This window comes from Hypanus sabinus, chromosome 9 (assembly GCF_030144855.1).
Source record: "Hypanus sabinus isolate sHypSab1 chromosome 9, sHypSab1.hap1, whole genome shotgun sequence".
Lineage (NCBI taxonomy): Eukaryota > Metazoa > Chordata > Chondrichthyes > Myliobatiformes > Dasyatidae > Hypanus > Hypanus sabinus.
Window position 1 is genome coordinate 114,492,359 of NC_082714.1, and position 20,708 is coordinate 114,513,066.

At 41.9% G+C, this 20,708-nt stretch overlaps 1 protein-coding gene across 1 annotated transcript in view; it reads right to left on the reverse strand.

Annotated features, from left to right (window-relative positions):
- Positions 1-15,152, reverse strand: part of LOC132400111 (protein-glutamine gamma-glutamyltransferase 2-like) — a 55,710-nt gene extending 40,558 nt beyond the window's left edge. Inside the window, exons 1-3 of the mRNA XM_059981188.1 lie at positions 15,080-15,152; positions 6,748-6,930; positions 3,393-3,632 (exon numbers count right to left, since the gene is read on the reverse strand). Coding sequence (XP_059837171.1) covers positions 3,393-3,632; positions 6,748-6,930; positions 15,080-15,152 — 496 coding nt within the window. The remainder of the gene's footprint in view (positions 1-3,392; positions 3,633-6,747; positions 6,931-15,079) is intronic.
- Positions 15,153-20,708: the final 5,556 nt, after the last annotated feature.

Below are 20,708 nucleotides of genomic sequence, written 5' to 3' on the forward strand. Positions count from 1 at the left end.
AAAAACCTATCAACACCCACTTTAACTATACTCAATGACGTCCACAGATCCACCACCCTCTAGCTAAAGAAACTCCTCCTTATCACTGTTCAAAATGGATGTCCCTTAATTCTGAGGCTCTGCACTATGGTCTGAGACTCACCTACTGTAGGAAGCATCCTCTCCACATCCACTCTATTTAGGTTCCAATGAAATCTTCCCTCATTCTTTCAAACAACAGCAAGAACAGGTCCAGAGTCATCAAACACTCATCACATGTTAACCCTTTCATTCCTGGAATCATCTGGACCCTCTCCAATGCTAGCACACCTTTTCTTAGATAAGGGGCCCAAAACTGCTCACAATACTTCAAGTGCGTTCTGACCAATGCCTTATAAAGCCTGCTCATTACATACTTGCTTTTATATTCTAATGCTCTTGAAATGAATGCTAACATGCATTTGCCTTCCTCACCATAAACTCAACCTGCATGTTAACCTTCAGGGAATCCTTAACAAGGACTCCCAAGACCGTCTGCACCTGTGAATTTTGAATTTTCTCCCTGTTTAGAAAACTGATGTCTTTGTTCCTTCTACCAAAGTGCATGACCATAACTTCCCTACACTATATCCGTTGCCACTTCTTTGCCCGCTCTTCTAATGTCTAAGTCCTTCTGCATGCTTCCTGCTTCCTCAACACTACCTGCTCCTCCACCTATCTTTGTATCATCTGCAAGCGTGGCCAAAAAGCCATCAATTCCGTCATCCAAATTGTTGACATACTATGTGGAAAGAAGCAATCCCATCCCACACCCACACGGAACACCACTTGTCATCAGCGTTCAACCAGAAAAGGCCCCCTTTATTCCCAAGCTTTGCCTCCTTGAATCCAGGCTAGTGTCTTTCCTGTAATACCAAGGACAGCTATCTTGTTGAGCAGCCTTCTGTGTGGTACCTTGTCTAAGGCCTTCAGAAAATGGATGTTGAGTTCCCAGCTATGATCTTCCTTCAGCCACGACTCAGTGATGACTACAACGTTATACCTGCCAATCTCTAACTGCGCTACAAGATCATTTACCTAATTATGTAGACTGCCTGCACTCAAATATAACACCTTCAGTCCTGTATTCATCACCCTTGTCAACATTCCCCCATGTTACACTAAAGCTCAATCCACTGACTGCAATTTTGCTCTATTATCTGCCCGTCCTTCCTCACAGTCTCACTACACAAATGCTTACCAACTGCCCCATCCTTAACCTTACCATTCTGGTTCTCAAACCCCTGTCAAATTAGTTTAAACCTTCCCCAACAGCTCTAGCAAACCTGCCCGCAAGGATAGTGGTCCCTCTCAGAGACTAATATTGATAGCAAAGAGGGTTACTTTAGATTACCGGAGGATCCTGATTAGCTACGAAAGCGGGCTGAGGAGTGGCAAATGGAGTTCAATACAAATAAGCATGAGGTAGTATACTTTGGAAAGTCAGTCCAGTATAGGACTTGATGATGGCTTCTGTCTGTCCCGAAGGACAACGTGTAGTGGTACTGGAGTCACTGCTCCAGGGCACAAGTCTGGGCGGAAGGTATGGAGTGCCCAGTTGTCAAGATCCCCCTCTTGGCCTCAATACTGTAATCCAAAGGAAAGTGAAGCAATACGCTTGGCACCAGCTTGGCTGCAGGAGCTGCTGGAAGCGTGTTCAGTGACGTCTGGCCACTCTGGATTTTCTGTCTGGGTTTACTCCCATGGCCTTTATCTCTACTGAGACTGCCCACAAGGCAGTTGAGCTACTTGCCCATTAGTTGGGGAGTTTAGGGCTTGTACTATGAATATTAGGGCAATATGGAGTGTCAGACAGAAGAACCTAGGAGCACATTGCACGGTTTATTGAAACTAGTGTCATAGATTGACAAGGTGATGCAAAAGGTGTTTATTATGCTGGTCTTCACTACTCAGGTCATTGAATATAGGAGTTAGGATATTATGTTGATTGTATAAGTTGTTGGTAGGGCTGTATTTGTTGTTCTGTGTTCAGCTTTGGTCACCCTGTCATAAGAAAGACATGATTAAACTGGAAAAAGTGTAGTAAAGATTTATGAGAATGTTGCCAGAAACAGAGAGCCTGAGCTATGGGGACAAGTGGCAGATGAAGTTCAACACAGAGAAGTGTGAAGTGATTTGTTTTGAAAAGCCAAATTTGAAGGCAGAATATAGGGTTAATGGCAGGATTCCTAACAGTATGGAGGAACAGAGGGATCTTGGAATTTACATCCATAAATCCCTCAAGTTTGCCACATAAGTTGATAAAGTTGTTAAGAGAGTGTATGGATCTTTAGCCTTCATTAGTTGGGGGACTGAGTTCTAGTGTGCGTTGTAGTGTAGCACCTCCATAAAACCCTGGCTAGACCATATTTGAATATTTGGTCGCCTGATTATGTGATGTGGAGGTTTGGAGCTACTGCAGGGAAAATTTACCAAGATGCTGCCTAGACTAGTGGGCATGCCTTATGAAGATGCACTGAGTCAGCAAGGGCTTTTTTCTTTGGCACAAAGGACAATAAAAGATGACTTCATAGAGGTATACGAGACACTATGCGTCAAAGGGCCTGTCCTGTCCTGTAATGTTCCATGTTTTATGAGAATGAAGGGAGATTTGATGGAGGTATACAGAATTACGAGGGATATAGAGAGAGTAAATGCAAACAGCCTGGATGAGACTAATGATGTTGGCTGCAACCAGCACTAGAGCTCACAGGTTAAAAACTGAAATATTTAAAAGAAATCTGAGGGGCACCATCTTCACTCTGAGAGTGTTACGAGTGTGGAATGAGCTGCCAGCACGAGTGGTGGTTGCAGGATTGCAACATTTGAGAGAAGTTTGGATAAGTACATGGATGGGAAGGGTGTAGAGGGCTATTTTCTAGGTGCAGGTCAATGGGACTAGGCAGAATAACATCTCTGCGTCGAGTAAATGGGCCAAAGGGGTGTTTCTGTATGTAGTGCTCTATGACTCTAGAACTTTGAAGGATCTGATTATTCAATGCTCATATTTTTTCATCCCAGTTAAATTGATTTCTCTCAGCATATTCGACCATTCATTTCTCCTTCATAAATGTATTTGGTTTGTTGTTTTACTTATTTATATTCTTTACCCCAATTATTCTATGGTGTATTATGCCCCATGTGTTCTCTATTATCTGGATAAAGAAATTCCATTTTGATTTTTTAAAGTATTTCTTCATGACTGGAATGATTGATGCATGTGCAAGCAATAGCAGATATTTGTGGCATCGATACAAAATACCAGTAGTTCATCAAATTTCTTTTTGATTTACATAAATCTGGTTAAATGGAGGTCATCTCCAATAAAACAGGTGCTTCAAATTCTCCGAGTACAGCATTAAAATGATACATACCTCTGCACCATGGGTTGAAAAGTAGTATGAACTCTCCAAGTCTGTACTTCAAAATCTGATGTTCTAGGGGGTTCAGGAGGCTTAAAGTGTATCGTCCAATCTTGGCATTTGGTGGTGGGAATGCAGTCAGGACCAACGTGGTTCCAGTGCTGGAAACAACTGCTCCACTCCACCTCCTTCTATCAATTGACCTTAATTGAAACATGCCTTTTGTTTGAAATACTTCTGAAGGTTTTGATCCTAACATTGGATAAGTAAAAAAGATATACAATAGCTGGATAGATTGCAACTGTATGGTGATAAATCAAAAAAACTATTTTCCAAAGGATGTCTTCTTTTTAAAATTTGAACAAAATAAATTCATCATTTCTATTTCAAACAGTAATTTTACAAAGACTTCTGTTTAATAAGACATAATCAGTAGGTGCAACCACAAACTTCTGAGGGGCAATCTATATTAGTTCTGAAAATAACTTACAATTGAAGAAAGTCAGTGATCCACACCTGATCTGTTCTGTAAGACCACAAGACCATGAGACATAGGAGCAGAATTAGGGCATTTGGCCCATTGAGACTGCTTTGCCATTCCATCAATGTTGGTTTACTACCCCTCTCAATACTATTATCCTGCCTTCTCCCCATAACCTTTGATGTCCTGACTAATCAAGAACCTATCAACCTCCACTTTAAATATACTCAATGTCTTGGTCTCTACAACTGTCTATAGCAATGAATTCCACAGATTTCCCACCATCTGGCTAAAGATGTCCGTGTATTCTGAGGCAGTGCCCTCTGGTCCTAGACTCATGACAGAAAACATCCACTCTGCCTAGGTCTTTAAATATTTGATAGGTTTCTATGAGATCATTCTTCTAAACTCCAGCAAATATTGTCGCAGACCCACCAAATGCTCCTCATATATTAATGCTTTCATTCTCGGAATCGTTCTTGTGAACCTCATCTGGACCGTCTCCAGTGCCAGCACATCTTTTCTTAGATAAGGGGCCCAAAGTTGCTCACAAGACTCCACGTGGCCTTGTAAAGCCTCAGCATTCCATCCTTACTTTTATATTCTAGTCTTCTCAAAATTAATGCTAACCTTGCATTTCCCTTCTTTACTACCAACTCAACCTGCAAGTAAAACTTTGGGGAAGCTTGCAAAAGGACTCCCTAGTCCCTTTCCACCTCTGATTTTTGAATTTATCTCCCATTTAGTAAATAGTGTATGCCTTTATTCCTTCTACCAAGGACTATACACCTTCCTACACTATATTTCATCAGCCACTTCTAATCTGTCCTTCTGCAGCCTCCTTGTTTCCTGATTACTACCTGCCCCTCCACCTACCTTCGTATCATCTGCAAACATGATACAAAGCCAGCAATTGCGACATCCAAATCATTCACATATCACATGAAAAGAAGTGGTCCTGATATAGACCCCTGTGGAACACTACTAGTGACCAGCAGCTTAAGAGAAAAGGGTCAGTTAGCCAATCTTCTAGTCATGTTAGTATCTTTCCTGTAACACCATAGGCTCTTCTCTTGTTAAGCAGTTTCATGAGTGGCACCTTGTCGAAGACCTTCTGAAAATCCAAGTAATCAACATTCACTGACTCTCCTTTGTCTATCTTGCCTGTTATTTCCACAAAGAATTCCAACAAATCTGTCAGGCAAGATTTCCGCTTGCCTGACTTTGGCCTATTTCATCATGTGCTTTCAAGTAGCTGAAAACTTATCGTTAAAAATGGACTTAACACTTCCCAATCACTGAATTTAGGCAAACTGGGCTATAATCTTCTTTCTTCTGCTTCCCTCCCTTCTCAAAGTGTGGTGTGACATTTGCAATTTTCCAGTCCTCCAGAACCATTCCAGAATCTAGTGATTCTTTAACTATCATTACTGATGTCTCAACAATCAATTAATTTAGGGAACTCGAAATAAGAAAGCAATGCTTCAGACTGTGACTGTAATATCAAAACAGCGATGGTCTCCCCTGTCGCTGTGGAAGGAGCAATATCTGCCTTTCCCTTGTTAGTGAGCAAGAAACCCTGAGGGATGTCGAAATGTTGGAGTCAACAGTTAGTTTTTGATGTACTATAGACCATGGTCTCTCTTTGGGGCTTTGCTGTTGCTCGAATGGCGGGTGCTGGGACTGCTGCTGCTCTGTGCGAGAATAAGTGGGGGGAGGGCGAGTATTGATGCTGCTTGTGTGTGGGAGGGGGTTAGGGGGCTTTAGGATTCTTAATATTTTTTCTGTCATTCATTCTTTGGGGTGTTTTCTGTTTCGAGGATTTCCACAAAGAGTAAGAATTCCAGGTTGTATGTTGTAAACATTCTGTGATATCAAATGGAACCATTGGACCATTGAAATGATGGAAGAGATGGAGAATGACATGTTGGATAGGAGAGGCTTGTGAAGCAAGAACAAGCTGAACTGTAGGGTTAGATTGAACTTGGAGAAGGTTAAAAGTTCACCGCCACATCTTGGCCTGAAGGGACTTTCCATGTGCTGTATTGTTCTACGTTCCATCCCTGTTATGACAGCAGATGGTGGGGTGAGGGGAGATGTGCATGAAACCAAGAGATGCGATAAGGACACATCAATGGTAATAGAAGGGAAATGCTGATCTTTAAAAAAGAGGACATCTCAAATGTTCTAGAATGGAAAGCCTCTTTAAAAAAAGGGGTAATCACCCTGAGGGTGTTTGGAAGTTAAAACACATTGGGTGGAGGTGTGTATTCTCACAACATTTAAAAAGTATCTTGAGGAACACTTGAATCACCAAACAGTGAAAAACTATGGACAAAGTGCTGATAAATGGGATTAATATAGATCAGTCCTTAATGGCCAGCATGGGCAATGTGGGCCAAACAGCTTATTTCTGTACTATACGAGTCCAATACTTCATGATAGGAATTATAGGTTTGCTGTACATTAGGTTGGGTTGCCTTAGCTGCTGGAAATTGAGAATACAGCGGTGAGTAGGCAATTCAAGCCTGTTCCAAATTATAATCCTATTTACTCTTGCTGCACATCTATTAAGAACATTATTACCTAACAAACACTGAATGATTTGACAGCAATATTTTGCGTGGTTTAGATTCCTTTAAGGGGAGTCTTGATATTCTCATCTCTTTTTTGGATTCAATATTTCAGATTTCCACAGACCTTTTCTGTGACAGTGTGATTCATGATTTCTTTCAGAGGAATGAATTCATTATTGCAAAACGCAACAAGAAACATCATAGTTTTTGTGAATTTGTTTTGTATTATTTACACTGTTGAAATACTACACTGAAGTCTATACTTTTATCTTAAATTACAACCCTCCCTGTTTTGTTCATGACTAACTACCTGTCTCAGCTGTGAATAAAATATTGTTGTGGTCTATGATATATTCATCCCTGTCCACTTGCACAGAGATTTGGAAAGTTTGTCCTCTCCTGATGATCAGTCGCTTGGTGGTGATCTCATCGGTCCTGTGCTGCTGGTTGTTCTCCTCACAGTGTAAGTCAGCAGTGTATTTCACTTCAGCAACTGTAACAGAATCCACACCAGAAGGAAATTAAACAGATAAAAATTAAAGTGAACTACAATATATTCCATTTTACCTTTTGAGGAGGAAATACTATATAATTTGATGTTAAATACTTGGGGATTCATTAGCTATGGACTAAAGATTTGTTGTCATCTTCTACTTCACACAATTTTAGTGCTCAACAGTTAGAAGAGCTCCCTTGTAAAATGGTGGAAGTAAGAAAGAAGCAGTTAGGAGCATCTCTGAGAGTGGTTATGTGGCGTAGTTCTTCACACCTCTAAATAACGTGCAATATCTTAGCTTTATTTTCTATTGAAAGGAATGGTTCTTCGGGGTGATGTAATGATGTAATTATTAATTGTGAGATGACTGCATCTGCAGGAAGTGCTTCTATTGCCATCTTTTTGAACATGGGTGTGCTGACAGATCGAATCAACCCATTTCCTCTTCAGTTTATTCTGCAATAAGGGGGAGTTCTTCTGTGGGAGTGGTTGAAACAAGCAGATGTGTACACTCAGGTAGTAGCTTGATAATGTTCCTGGTAAGTTTACAGAAGCTAATTCACTCTATAGGATATGTCAATTAAACATATTCACTTTAATGAATGAATCAGTTGTGATTCATGTGTATTCTGTTAACAAAACAAATCCACACTAGAATCACATTTTTCCCAAAGTAAGCAAGAGTTTTACCCGTAACATCATGAACTTCAGAAAATGAATCAGTTGTTCTCACTAAACTAACAACATAATGAGTAGATAACAGTCCCTTAGTCCTGGTCTGCCTTCAGTATCATGGCTAACCTGCACCCCATCCACCTTTCCCTCTGATTTCTAGATCCAGTTATTGTCTTGCATCCAAACATCCATGTATGTACTCAATAACTGAACACCCATATCCTTCATAGATGAAGGTTAAAAAGTTAACAGCCCTCTACATGAAGAGCATTCAATTTATCCTGATACAGTGTTAACAGGAGATAACAGTTTGTGAATCCCTCTTTGAATTTTAGGTGTCTTTCTGAGATCACCCTTCTTCTATGATTCAATGGAAAGTCTTATTCCGTTTCTCTTCTCAGAATATTCTGGTGAAACTGCACTGAACTGAGGTATCCTCATTCAAACACAGAGACCCAACTGTACTCTGCTCAAAGTTCATTACATTTTCAGTAAATCTTCTTTTTCAGCCCTAACTCCCTTACATATGATTGTACGTATTTGTGCAATAAGAAGCATCTTTGTCCCTTATGAAGCAGCCAGTGAGAGTCTTTCTGCATTCTACTACTCACTGTTTCCTCACTATTCTAAATAAAACATTTTACTATGCTTCCCACCGAAGTAAATCTCACTTCTGTCCTCATAAAGCACCATCGGCCACCATCTTGCTGATCACTTGAACTGTTTATATATTTCGTTACGTGTTCAAAGGTTCACTATATTGTCAAAGTATGTATGCAGAATACACCCTGAGATTTGCCTTCTCCAGATAGCCATGTAATAAGATAAAACCACATGGGAGTCATTGAAAGAAGAGACATCAACTCTCCCCACATGAAAAAGGAAAATAAACTAAAACTCAAAATCCCCAACCAGCCCCCACCCCCACACACAGAACTAACAGATTGGCCTACCGGAAAATGATGACGGAAACATCAAACCCCGAATCCCCAACCCCTACCTCACACAAAATGGAACAAATCACTCACAAGGACTCATGAGGCCCCAAACCTCCAACCCGCTAATCAGCAACAAGAAAGAAAACACAAAACTGAAGGAGACCAATATAAACTACAGTCTACACCAATAATCACATAAATTCTCAGAATTTTGAAAATATTCTCCATCAGCATCAAGGAAAGCGACAGCTCGATCCTTCCTTGGAGAGCGACCGGTGACCCACAGCCTCCCGACCGCCAACATGCAGCCTCCTCCACATTCGCCTTGACACTTGGATTGGCGAGAAATGAAGTCCATCATGTCTCTGGTCTTCTCCTCGAGGCAGCTCTTACTCGCTGTCCTCTCCTGGAATTTTCTTGGGGACAGCAGAGTGCTAGCTCACTCGATCAAACTCCAATCTGTAGGTTACAGGCTCCAACAAGTTTCCGAAACAGAATTAAGATAAGGAGAATGAGTAGAAGGCATAGACAACTTTTAACTTTTCTGTTTGGAAGTTGTGGCCTGAGGAATCATTGTTCGCTGGAGCCATCTTGACCGGAAGATGCCTCCTCAAAGGTGAGTAACCATTTCATTCTCATCTAGATCTGGTGAATTCAGGGATGCGGTATTCTCCTTCACTGCCCAGTGTCCTCCAAATAATGTCTCAAAAGAAATTATCTTTTCATGAGCCTTCTTTTTCTGCTCTGACTCCCATACAATAAAGGCCAATGTGTCTTCAGTATTCTTCGTTACTTACTGCATGTTTATATATTCACCTCAGTTTCTTATGAACCAGACACCAAAGGTCTTCCTGCATCCCTGCATTTCATGGTTTCTCACTTTTTAAAAGTATATATTTTTTCCAGACTTTGCACTAAAATTCATTCAAGCACATTTATTATCAAAGAATGTATGAATGATGTGGCTTGAGATTTGTTTGCTTACAGGCAGCCGCAAAGCAAGAAACCCGAAGAACCCAATACAAAAAAGACCATAAAAGAGGGAAAAAACCCACATCGTGCAAATAATGGAAGCAAATGACAGCATTCTGAACCAGATTGAGTCCATAGATCCACTCCCTGGAGCAGCCGGAGTAGGCCCAAGCCTACTCATATTAGCCATCTCTGGTCATTATATTAGTGATGCTGTGAAACAACTGCTACAGAGAGGAATGAACATTCCAAGACAGTGAGCGAAATCAAACTGACCCTTGCATCCGGTCCTGACACTCGGGCTTTATAGTATAAATGATCCAAGATGGTGGCGCGACGTAGCTTGCAGCGGCCACTCCGGAGCTGATTATCTGTTATTTGTGAAGCGGGGTGCCGTGTGCAATCATAATCGGATGAAAAACGGATGTGGGAGCATGGAGGAACATCTGGAAATCTCCAGGAAGACCTTCTTCGTTGCTGCTGCTGCTGTGAGATCCGGGACTCTGCTGGGAAGAACAGGCCCCCAGTCCTCGGGGTCGCGTTGCTGATGGCCATTGGCGGGGGCGTCTTAATACGCTTGGCAGAGGATGGTGCTCGGAGAAGCTGTGCTGGAGGGGATGGTGGGAGGCTTGGAGGTTGATTTGACGGACTCGAAGTCCACTGTGGTCAGGTCGCTTTCAGTGTGTGCTGCGCCTGAGAGGCTGGGTTCAACGGAGCTTTCATTGTGTGCTGCGTCTATGAGGCTGAGTCGGGTGGCGCCGTGAAAGTCCATAGTGGGGGTATTCCCTTCTGCTGCCTGCGTGGGATGACAAGTTAATTGGGACCCTGAGGACTTATGGAAACTGTGCGGTGGTTTCTTTCAAACTTATAGTTTTAACATCTTTGGACTATTTTTACTGTGCCCATGGTCTGTTTTTTTTTTTATCAATTATGCTATTGTTTTCACTGTTGTAACTATATGTTGTAACCATGTGGTTTTGTGCAGGTCTTGTAGCTCTAGTTCTTGGTCTTGTTTTTCTGGTGGGATTGGAGCTCCTTTCCGGGGAATGCACTAAGACAGTAGCGTGATATTAATACGCAGCAGCCTCTCCGGACTCTGGATTGGGGATTGCCAAACGTTATGTGGATTTTCTGGTGTAGTCTGTTTTGTCATGTGTCTGTGATATCATTCTGGAGGAACGTTGTCTCATTTTTTAACTGCATTGCATTTGTGGTTTCTAAATGACAATAAACTGAATCTGAATCTAAATCAGGGCCAGCATTAAAATTGTCCAAGCACCGGGTAGTGCCTTGCTCTAGGAACTAGACCCTGGTGCAGGGACTCACCTGGGCTGCACAGCCTGGAGCCATTCTCGATCTCAGCAAATCAGCTTTGCGCTTGAAGCAACCTGAACTTGCACCCGGGTTGGGTGGACGGGCATCGAAACACTTCCACATCGACTCCTCTCCAAATTGTTCACTCCAACTCTGTCTGCGACCCTGTCTTGAACATGCTTCCCTCGGCTTTGCGATGTACCACACAGCCCATCCTTCGAATCAACATTGCCTCCATTGTTTGCGGTAATAGTTGACCACATTTTACTTCAGAAAAGGTGTTATTAGTAACATTTTTAGTCCTATTTCTTGCCATCTGAACTACAAGTGATCTGTTGCACAACTTCAGTCAGCCACCTTAAACCCAACGGAATACCTCATTTCTGCCCACATTAAGTTCTATCTGCCTAATTCTTGCCAGTCAATTGGACTTTTCAAGCTCTACGTGTTGTCCTGAGTAGCAAGTTTCCATCTAGTTTTGTATGATCAACAAACTTGCATATACTTTCTTTAGTATATACTTTGTGAATGGCTGTGGGTCTAGTCTACTTTCTTTTGCCTCACTAGCACCAATGGGCATTGAAATATGGTACAAGGTTCTTTAAGTCTCTATTCCAGCAGGTGCCAGTCTTGGTAAATATGAATTTAGCTCACAGACAGGACTCTCATTCTGTAGCATGTGTCTGTAACAAGGCCCCATTCCAGGTGAACTTTAGCAGATTTTTTCAATTTGCAGCTAAAAGAATGCTAGTACTTACAGTACAACAGTTTTCAGCCTCTGAGATTGGAATCAGCAGAGGGATACTGTTGCACCTCTTAGAACCTCAGAAAGTAACACACAATTCAATTTCCATCTGGTTAAGCCCCTGTAGAGTCAGGAAATTTGCATCTAAATACTTCCCTTATAAAAAGCATTGGAAGTCACTTATTTGACATGATGGTGGTTTGCAAACCAATAAAGCAAATTTTAAAAATCAACATTAGGTTTAAGAGTAATGGCATATGGTGGCGGATTCTACTTAGTGCGTGGTGGCTGTGCGACGGTAACAACTTTGCTATTCTCTCTGCCCAATATTGGAGTTGAAATGATACAGGTCAGTCTGATTTTGATTATGATGAATTTCACACTGCTAGCAACTTCATCTTAGATTGGCTGTCCCAGTCCAAAACCAACAGCACTATAAGTAACTGGTTATTGAAATGGTTTTTTTTTTGACTCTTACTAAACAATGGAACAGCACTAGCCACCTTTCTATCTTCAAGAGCTTCATTAGTGGCTAACAAAGTAGCAAATATCTTAGCAAGAGCATTTCTAGATATCTTGTGCTTCATTGTGAGGGGGGAGCATAGGCTTTGTCACATGTTCATGCAATTGAGACTCTACAGATGTTATTTTCACCTCACTTAACAGATATGTTATCCGTCGCTCTTCACAATTTTTAAAAACTTTTAACCTTTTCTCTGCTTACACAGTTCTTTCCTTTCACCATTTTTACTTGCATTTTGCACCACATCTGAAGCATTCCCTTCCTCTAACATTCCTGAGATTTCTGCTGCAGACTTCAGTCCCTTTCTCATCTGCTGAGTGCTCAAGGTAGATCCCTTGAATTAGTCCCACCGTACTTGACAGACTGCACTCCTGAATCACCTGATTAGTTTTCTCTGAAACCAGTGGTTCAGCTGTGGCCTCCTCTATTTTGGTGAGGTCTTCCTTCCTCAAGCCCCTCCACTCCAACTACAACACGCAGAATTCCTGATAGTTGACTATACTATATCCCATTCCCATTCCGACATGTCAGTCCATGCCCCCCCACCCCCGACTGCTATGATGAGGCTACTCTCAGGCTGCAGGAGTAACACCTCATATTCCGAATGAATAGCCTCCAACCTGACAGCATGGACATCGATTTCTCTAACTTCCAGGAATATCTCTTACCGGAAGACTGAGGTCCTTTAACATCTGCCTGATGATGCTGAGGATGTTCTATGAGTCTGTGGTGGCAAGTGCTATCATGTTTGCTGTTGTGTGCTGGGGCAACAGGCTGAGGGTAGCAGACACCAACAGAATCAACAAACCCATTCGCAAGGCCAGTGATGTTATGGGGGTGGAACTGGACTCTCTGACGGTGGTGTCTGAAAAGAGGATGCTGTCCAAGTTGCATGCCATCTTGGACAATGCCTCCCATCCACTCCATAATGTACTGGTTAGGCACAGGAGTACATTCAGCCAGAGACTCGTTCCACCGAGATGTAACACTGAGCGTCATAGGAAGTCATTCCTGCCTGTGGCCATCAAACTTTACAACTCCTCCCTCGGAGTGTCAGACACTCTGAGCCAATAGGCTGGTCCTGGACTTATTTCCACTTGGCATAATTTATTTATTATTATTTAAATATTTATGGTTTTATATTGCTATATTTCTATACTATTCTTGGTTGGTGCAACTGTAATAAAACCCAGTTTCCCTCGGGATCAATAAAGTATGTCTGTCTGCCTGTCTGTTCCCCCTCTTTCATTCCATTGCTTATTCTGGCTCCCTCTCACCCCTTATCTTATCACCTCCCTCTGGTGTCCCTCCTCCTTCCCTTTCTCCAATGCTCCACTCTCCTCTCCTATCAGATCCCTTCTTCTTCAGCCTTTTACCTTTCCACCAATCACCTCCCAACCTCACTGCATCCTCCCCCACCTCCCCACCCTCCTCACAGGTTTCACCTTCTATCTTGTACTCCTGCCCCTCTCCCACATTCCTGCTTCATCCCCCTTCCTTTTCAGTCCTGGTGTAGGATCTCAGTCTGAAATGTCGACTCTTTATTCCTTTCCATAGATGCTGCTTGACCTGCTGAGGTCCTCCAGTATTTTGTGTGTGTTACTCTGCAAAACCAGATTCTGCAGAATCTCTTGTGTTTATTAGATTCCTCCTGTATTCAAGGTTCAAAGAACTGCTCCATCCACATCTTTAAAGAATGCTCAAGGCAGAGTACACATTATCATTTGTTTAGGATCTTTGCAGATTGTTACAATTTTCCCGAAACCCTCCCACATAGACAAGTCACACCCTTGGCTCTTTCAGCCACCCAACACATTCAATTGAATTATCTTTATCTTAACAGTCTCTATGCCACTGTCAATAAATTTATCTGTCATCTCGTTAAGGCAGATTTGACCTTCATATTTTGATGGAGAAGGTTTTGCAATTGCCAGTGTTTTGAGCATAAACATAGAACAATACAGCACAGTACAGGTCCTTCGGCCTACAATTTTGTGCTGAACTTTTAAACAACTCTAGGTCAATCTATAACTAGCCTCCTAATTAGCCCTCCATTTTTTTTAACCATCCATGTGCCTGTCTAAGAGTTTGTTAAATGCCCCTGATGTATCTGCCTCTACCACCACTCCTCGCAGGGCCTACCATACTCCCACCAATCTATGTAAAGACTTAACTCTGATATCCACACTATACATTCTACCAATCAACTCAAAATTATACACTGTCATATTAGCCATTTCTGGAAAATGGTCTCTGGCTATGCATTCAATTTATTCTTCTTAAAATCTTGCACATCTCTATCAAGTTGACTCTCGTCATTGTTTGCTACAAAGAGCAAAGCACCAGCTCAGTCAATCTATCATCATAAGACATAACCTCTAATCCAGGCAACATCCAGTAATATCTCCTCTGCATCTGCTCTACAGCTTCGACATGCTTTGCATAACAAAGTGACCAGAACTGAACATATTATTCCAAGTGTTGTCTAACCAGGGTTTTATAGAGCTGCAACATTGCATTCTGGCTCTTGAACTCATTTCCCCAATGAATGAAGGTCAATTACCCTATGCCTTCTTAAAAACTCTATCAACTTGCACAGACAATTTGAGAGATCTATGGATGTGGACCTCAAGACTCCTCTGTTCCTCAACACTAATAAGAATCCAGCCATTAACCCAGTTTTCTGCCTTCGAATTCACCAATGCCAACCTTCTACACTATCGAAAACTCCACCAACCTTCATGTTATCGGCAGACGTACTAACACACCCTTCCACTTCCTCATCCAGATCATTTATAAAAAATCACAAATAGCAAGGATCTCAAAAAGTATCCTCGCGGAACAGCACCATCACCGGCCTCCGGTCTCAGTGCACCATGCCTACAACGCTTCTTTATCATCCATGGGTAAGTCAACACTGAATCCACATGGCGAGGTTTCTCTAGATTCCATGCCTCCTCACACTCTGAATGAGCTTACCATGGGGGACCTTGTTGAACACCTCGGAAAAATCCACGTTCACTGCTCTGCCTTTCTTTATGTGCTTTGTCATATCCTCTAGGAATTCAACCCACACTCATGGGTTACAACTTGCTTCTCACAAAGCCAAGCTGACTAATCCTAATCAGATTATGCATCTCCAAATGCTCGTAAACTTTGTCTCTAAGAACCTTCACCAATATTTTGCCCACAACTGAAGTAAAACTCTTTGTCTATAATTCCCAGGATTATCCCTACTCCCTTTCTCTAACAAAGAATAGTTGTCACCCTTCAATCATCTGGTACACTTTTGTTACCAGTGAGGACACAAGAATCATTTCCAAAGGCACAGCAATCTCTTCCTGAAGTAGTAGAGGTAGATTTCATCTAGCCCTCGGGACTTCTTTGACCTATTGTTTTTCTAAGGTTCCAGCATGTCCTGTTTCCCATGTTGTAGCATATCAGCCTGTTTTACACTGTTCTTACAAAAGCCAAGGATCCTCTCACTGGTAAATACTAATGCAAGGTATTGATTAAAGACCTTCCCTACCTCCTCCCACTCCAGGCATGTGTTTCCAGAATAGGCTTATTATCACTTATTATTCTTTACTTATGTGATGAACACTTTAGTGTTTTCCTTAATCCTACTTGACAGAGACTTCTTATGCCCTCTTGTAGCTCTTCTAAGTCTTGTAAGTTCTTCAGCTTGTTCAACTGCTTCCTGGCTGCACTGTAACTCTCTAGAGTTGTGTCTACTTCTTGCTTAGTAAACTTTAAGTATGCTTCTTCCTTCCTCTTGACTAGATGTTCTACATTTCTTGTCAACCATGATTCCTTCACCCTAGAGAAGTTGAACCCACCCATGAAGTCATTTTGCACTTTTCCAAAATTCCAGAGCGGTGTGTGCGTGGAATGGGCTGCCAGCGATGGTGGTGGAGGCAGATATGGTAGGGCCTTTTAAGGTGCTCCTGGACAGGTCATTGGAGCTTAGAAAAATAGAGGGCTATGGGTAACCCTAGGTAACTTCTAAGGTAGGGACATGTTCGGCACTGCTTTGTGGGCCGAAGGGCCTGTATTGCGCTGTAGGTTTTCTATGTTTTTATGTTGTATTCAAGTCTGTTCCTCAGTGTGTCTGTTGCTCTTAGGGGTCTATAGAATACTCCCAAAAGAGAGATTGCTCCCTTCCTGTTTCTAACATCCAGCCACACTGAAGTAGATCACACCTCCATAGCATCCCCCCTTTCTGTTGCTGTGATACTATCCCTGATTAGCAATGTCACTCCCTCACCTCCTTTACCTCCCTTTCTGTCCCTTTTGACAAACCTAAACCCCAGAACATCCAGCAGCTACTCCTGCCCATGTCACAGCCGAGTTTCCATAGTGGCCACAACGTTGTAGTTCTATGTACTGACTCACGGTCTAAGCTCACTGTCCTTGTTTTTGGTACCCTTGCATTAAATGGACACAGTTCAACCCATCCCACGGAATGCAATTTTGCCCTATTAACTGCCTATTATTCCTCACAGTCTCTCTATCAGTATACCAACTGCCCCGCCCTCTGACCTATCACCCTGGATATTTTCCCCCTGCCAAACTAGTTTAAACCTCCCTAACACTTATAGCAAGTCTTCCTGAAGGATATTGGTCCCCCTCAAGTTCAGGTGTAAACTATTGTTTTTGTACAGGACATACCTGCACCAATTCTTCATTCTCACATTCATCAGTGAATCATTATATTCTTACCTTCACTAGTGCATGGCACAGCCAGCAATCCAACAATTACTTCCATTGAGGATCTGCTTTTTACCTTCCTATCAGCTCCCTATATTCTTTGTTTAGGACTTTATTCCTATTGAATCGCTATCACTATTGCACTCCTCTTCTTCCCCACTTCTCTTCTGAGTCACAGAGCCAGACTCAGTGCCCAGGGGTGACTACCTCCCTGTAGCTTTTATCTTTCACCTCCTCATTCTCTCAAATAAGCCATAGTTCATCCAACTGCAGATCCAGTTAGCTATTATGGTCTGTAAGGAGCTGCAGCTCAATGCACTTCATGTAGAAGTAGTTATTACGCAGAATGGTTGTGTCCCAAATCTCTCATACCCAACAAGAAGAAAATACACCATTGACCCCCGATCCACTCTCATTACTCTATCTAGGCACTAAAAGTCAAATAAAAAAGAAACTTCCCTTTGTCCCTGTCTCTTCGTGCTAAAGCCTCTTGAGCAAAGCCTCATGCTCGTCACCTAATACTGGTCTACTCACCCTATGGCCGCTCCACTTAAACCTCAATTGTCTTTACAAATCTTTGACTCTCTAATAAACCATAATATTTCAAGCCTATTGTGAATTTTTGAAAGGCACCTGTTACGTTTTAAATCTTGTGCGCACTCACTTCCAAACAAGCCACTGTTCACAATATCTCGAGCTCACAGAAAGATGATAAATGAGTATTACTCTTGCAGTATGACTGTTAACATTTACAAAGCTTTGAGGCTGAATCCAGTTCTAATGGAACCAAATGTGTTACTCTGTGTACTTTAAAGTCCTGTGGACCAACCAGACCTCACTCATTTAAAGATGGAGACACAATTAATTTCCTTCACTTTAACTCAGTTTGTTTGGAAACTTTGGGCAATGCTTAGCTGATGTTTCTCCACCATCAGGGAAAGAAGGCATTGCTGCAGGTTGATTACAGCCTGTTAAAACTAAAGTTGTATCACATTTTCTGTTACAAAGATATAGATGGATATATTCCTTCAACTTGCCCCAACAAAATTCATTGGTCTTCCGCTTTTATTTTGTTTGCTGTGTGCATAGAGCTAAAAGTATACAAACAGGATGATATTCAGATGAATTATACATGATAATTTCAGAGCAGCCAATTCAATGACATGATAGAACATAATATTCTGTGAGACACGGTAAGAATCCATCATCACTTATGCAGTTCTTTCAATTCTTTTAGCACAAGAATATCACTGATTCTTTTGACCAACCATATGGCAAATATCTTTTAAAAACCTTACTTTCTGTTTAATTGGCATCAGAGTACATGAGTGCTCTGGTGGAATATTACTTTCTGATTTAATGTCCTTGCTAGTGAATACACATAGTTATGAGCAAGCAACCGTGCACAAGTGCCCTTAAAGTTTAATACTGCACAGTTTGATGCACTTGTCATATGCTGCATAGCCGGGCAGAGAACATGATTCCCCCATCAATCAAGCTTGTTTTGGCCTCTTGCTGATTTTTCTTATGCAACTGCAACCCTTTGTTTGGATAAACAATGTGTTCTGTTTCTTCGGAGGGAGTCATACAGTCACAGAACAGTCCAGCACAGAAACAGGCTTTTCATTCCATCTAGTCCATTCCAAGCCTTTAGTCTCATCAATCCACTACTTGAACATTGAAATCAAACCCACTCCTGAAAGTTGAAATCAAACCCACATCCGTCACTTCCGCTGGCAGCTCATTACGTACTCTCACTACGTTATGAGTGAAGAGGTTCCCACTCAGGTTCCCCTACCACACTCTGGCTCCTCTTGTAAAACCAATATCTAATCAAATTTACTCCCTCATCTTGAATGCCAAGGGACTGAACCTTCTTGACCAACCTCCCATGTGAGACCTCATCAAAAACCTTACTAAAGTCCATGAAGACAACATCCATTGTCTTGCTTTCATCAGCTTTCCTGGTAACTCACAAAAAACTGTAAAATTGGTTAGACATGGCCTACCACACACAAAGCCACATTGACTCTGCCTAATCACTCCATATGTATCCATATATCTATAATTCTGTCCCTTAGAGTACCTTCCAGTAATTTAACCACTACTGATGTCAGCCTATAATCTCCTGACATTCTTAGAACTTTCTTAAACAATGGAACAATATAAGCTATTCTCCAGTCCGCCGGCACCTCACTTGTGGCTAAGGACATTTTAAGTATCTCTGTTAGGGCCATTTCTAAACTATAAGACTGTAATACATAGGAGAAAAATAAGGCCATTCAGCCCATCAAACCCATTTCACCATTTCATCATGGCTGATCCCAGATCCCATTCAGCTCCATACTCCTGCTCTCTCACCATCTACCTCTAATCCCCAACCAAACAAGAATCTATCAACTTCCACTTTAAGTATACCTTTGGACTTTGCCTCCATGGCAATCTGTGGCTGAGCATCCCACAGATTCACCACCCTTTGGCTAAAAACATTCCTCCTTACTGCTGTTCTAAAAGATCACCCCTCCATTTTCATGCTGTGCCTGCTAGTTCTGGACATCCCCTCTAGAGGAATCATCCTCTCTACATCCCCCCATCTAGTCCTTTTAACATTCGATAAGTTTCAATGAGATCTTCACACATCCTTCTAAGTTCCAGTGAGTACAGGCCCAAAGCTGCCAGACGCTCCTCATATGTTAACCCCTTCATTCCTGGAATCATCCTCGTGAACCTGCTCTGGACTCTCCTCAATGACAATACCTTCTTTCTGAGATAAGGGGTCCAAAACTGTTGACAATACTCCAAAGCGGCCTGACTAGTGTCTTATTAAGGCTCAGCATTATCTCCTTGCTTTTATAGTCTAACCCCCTTGAAAGAAATGCCAACATTGCATTTGTCTTCTTTACCACAAGACTCAACCTGTGAATTAACCTTCCGGGAATCTTGCATGAGGACTCTTAAGTCCCTTTGCACCTCTGATGTTTGAATTTTCTACCCATTTAGATAATAATCCACACTATTGTTCCTTTTACCAAAATACATTATCATACATTTCCCAACACTGCATTCCAACTGCCACTTTTTCCCCATTCTTCCAGTTTGTCTAAGTCCTGCTGCAATCATATTTCTTTCTTATCACCATCTATCTTTGTACCATCTGCAAATTTTGAAACAAAGTAATCAATTCCACCATCTAAATAATTGACGAACAATGTGAAAAATAACAGACCTAATAATGACCTCTGAGGAACACCAGTAATCACTGGCAGCCAACCAGAAAAGGCCCCTTTTATTCCCACTCGCTGCCTCCTGCCTGTCAGCCATTCCTCTATCCATGCCAATACCTTTCCTGTAACACCATAGGATGTTATCTTGTTAAGCAGCCTCATGTGAGGCACCTTATTAAATGCCTTCTGAAAATCCAAGTAGATGACGTACATTGCCTCTCTTTTGTCCACCCTCCTTGTTACTTCCTGGAAGAATTCCTTGACTACTCCAATCTTCCAGAGGACCAATTTTGTCCCTTGCTAACCTTTTGCTCTTACTATATCTGTACAAACCCTTGGGATTTTCCTTTCTTTTGTCCTCTAGAGTAACCTTAAGGCTTCTTTTAGCCTTCCTGATTTCTTTCTCTTGCATTTCTTATACATATCGAGTATCTCATTTGCTTCTTCCTGCCCATACCTACTATGTACCACCTTCTTTTTCTTAACCAGGGCTTCAATAACTCTTGAAAACTATGGTTCCTTAGAACTATTATCCTTGCCTTTTATTCTGACGGACACAGACAAACTTAGTACTATCAAAATTTCACTTACTATGTACACCTTTGCCAGAACACAGCCTGTTCCAATCCACTCTTGCCAGATCCTTTCTGAAACCATCAAAATTGGCCTCCCTC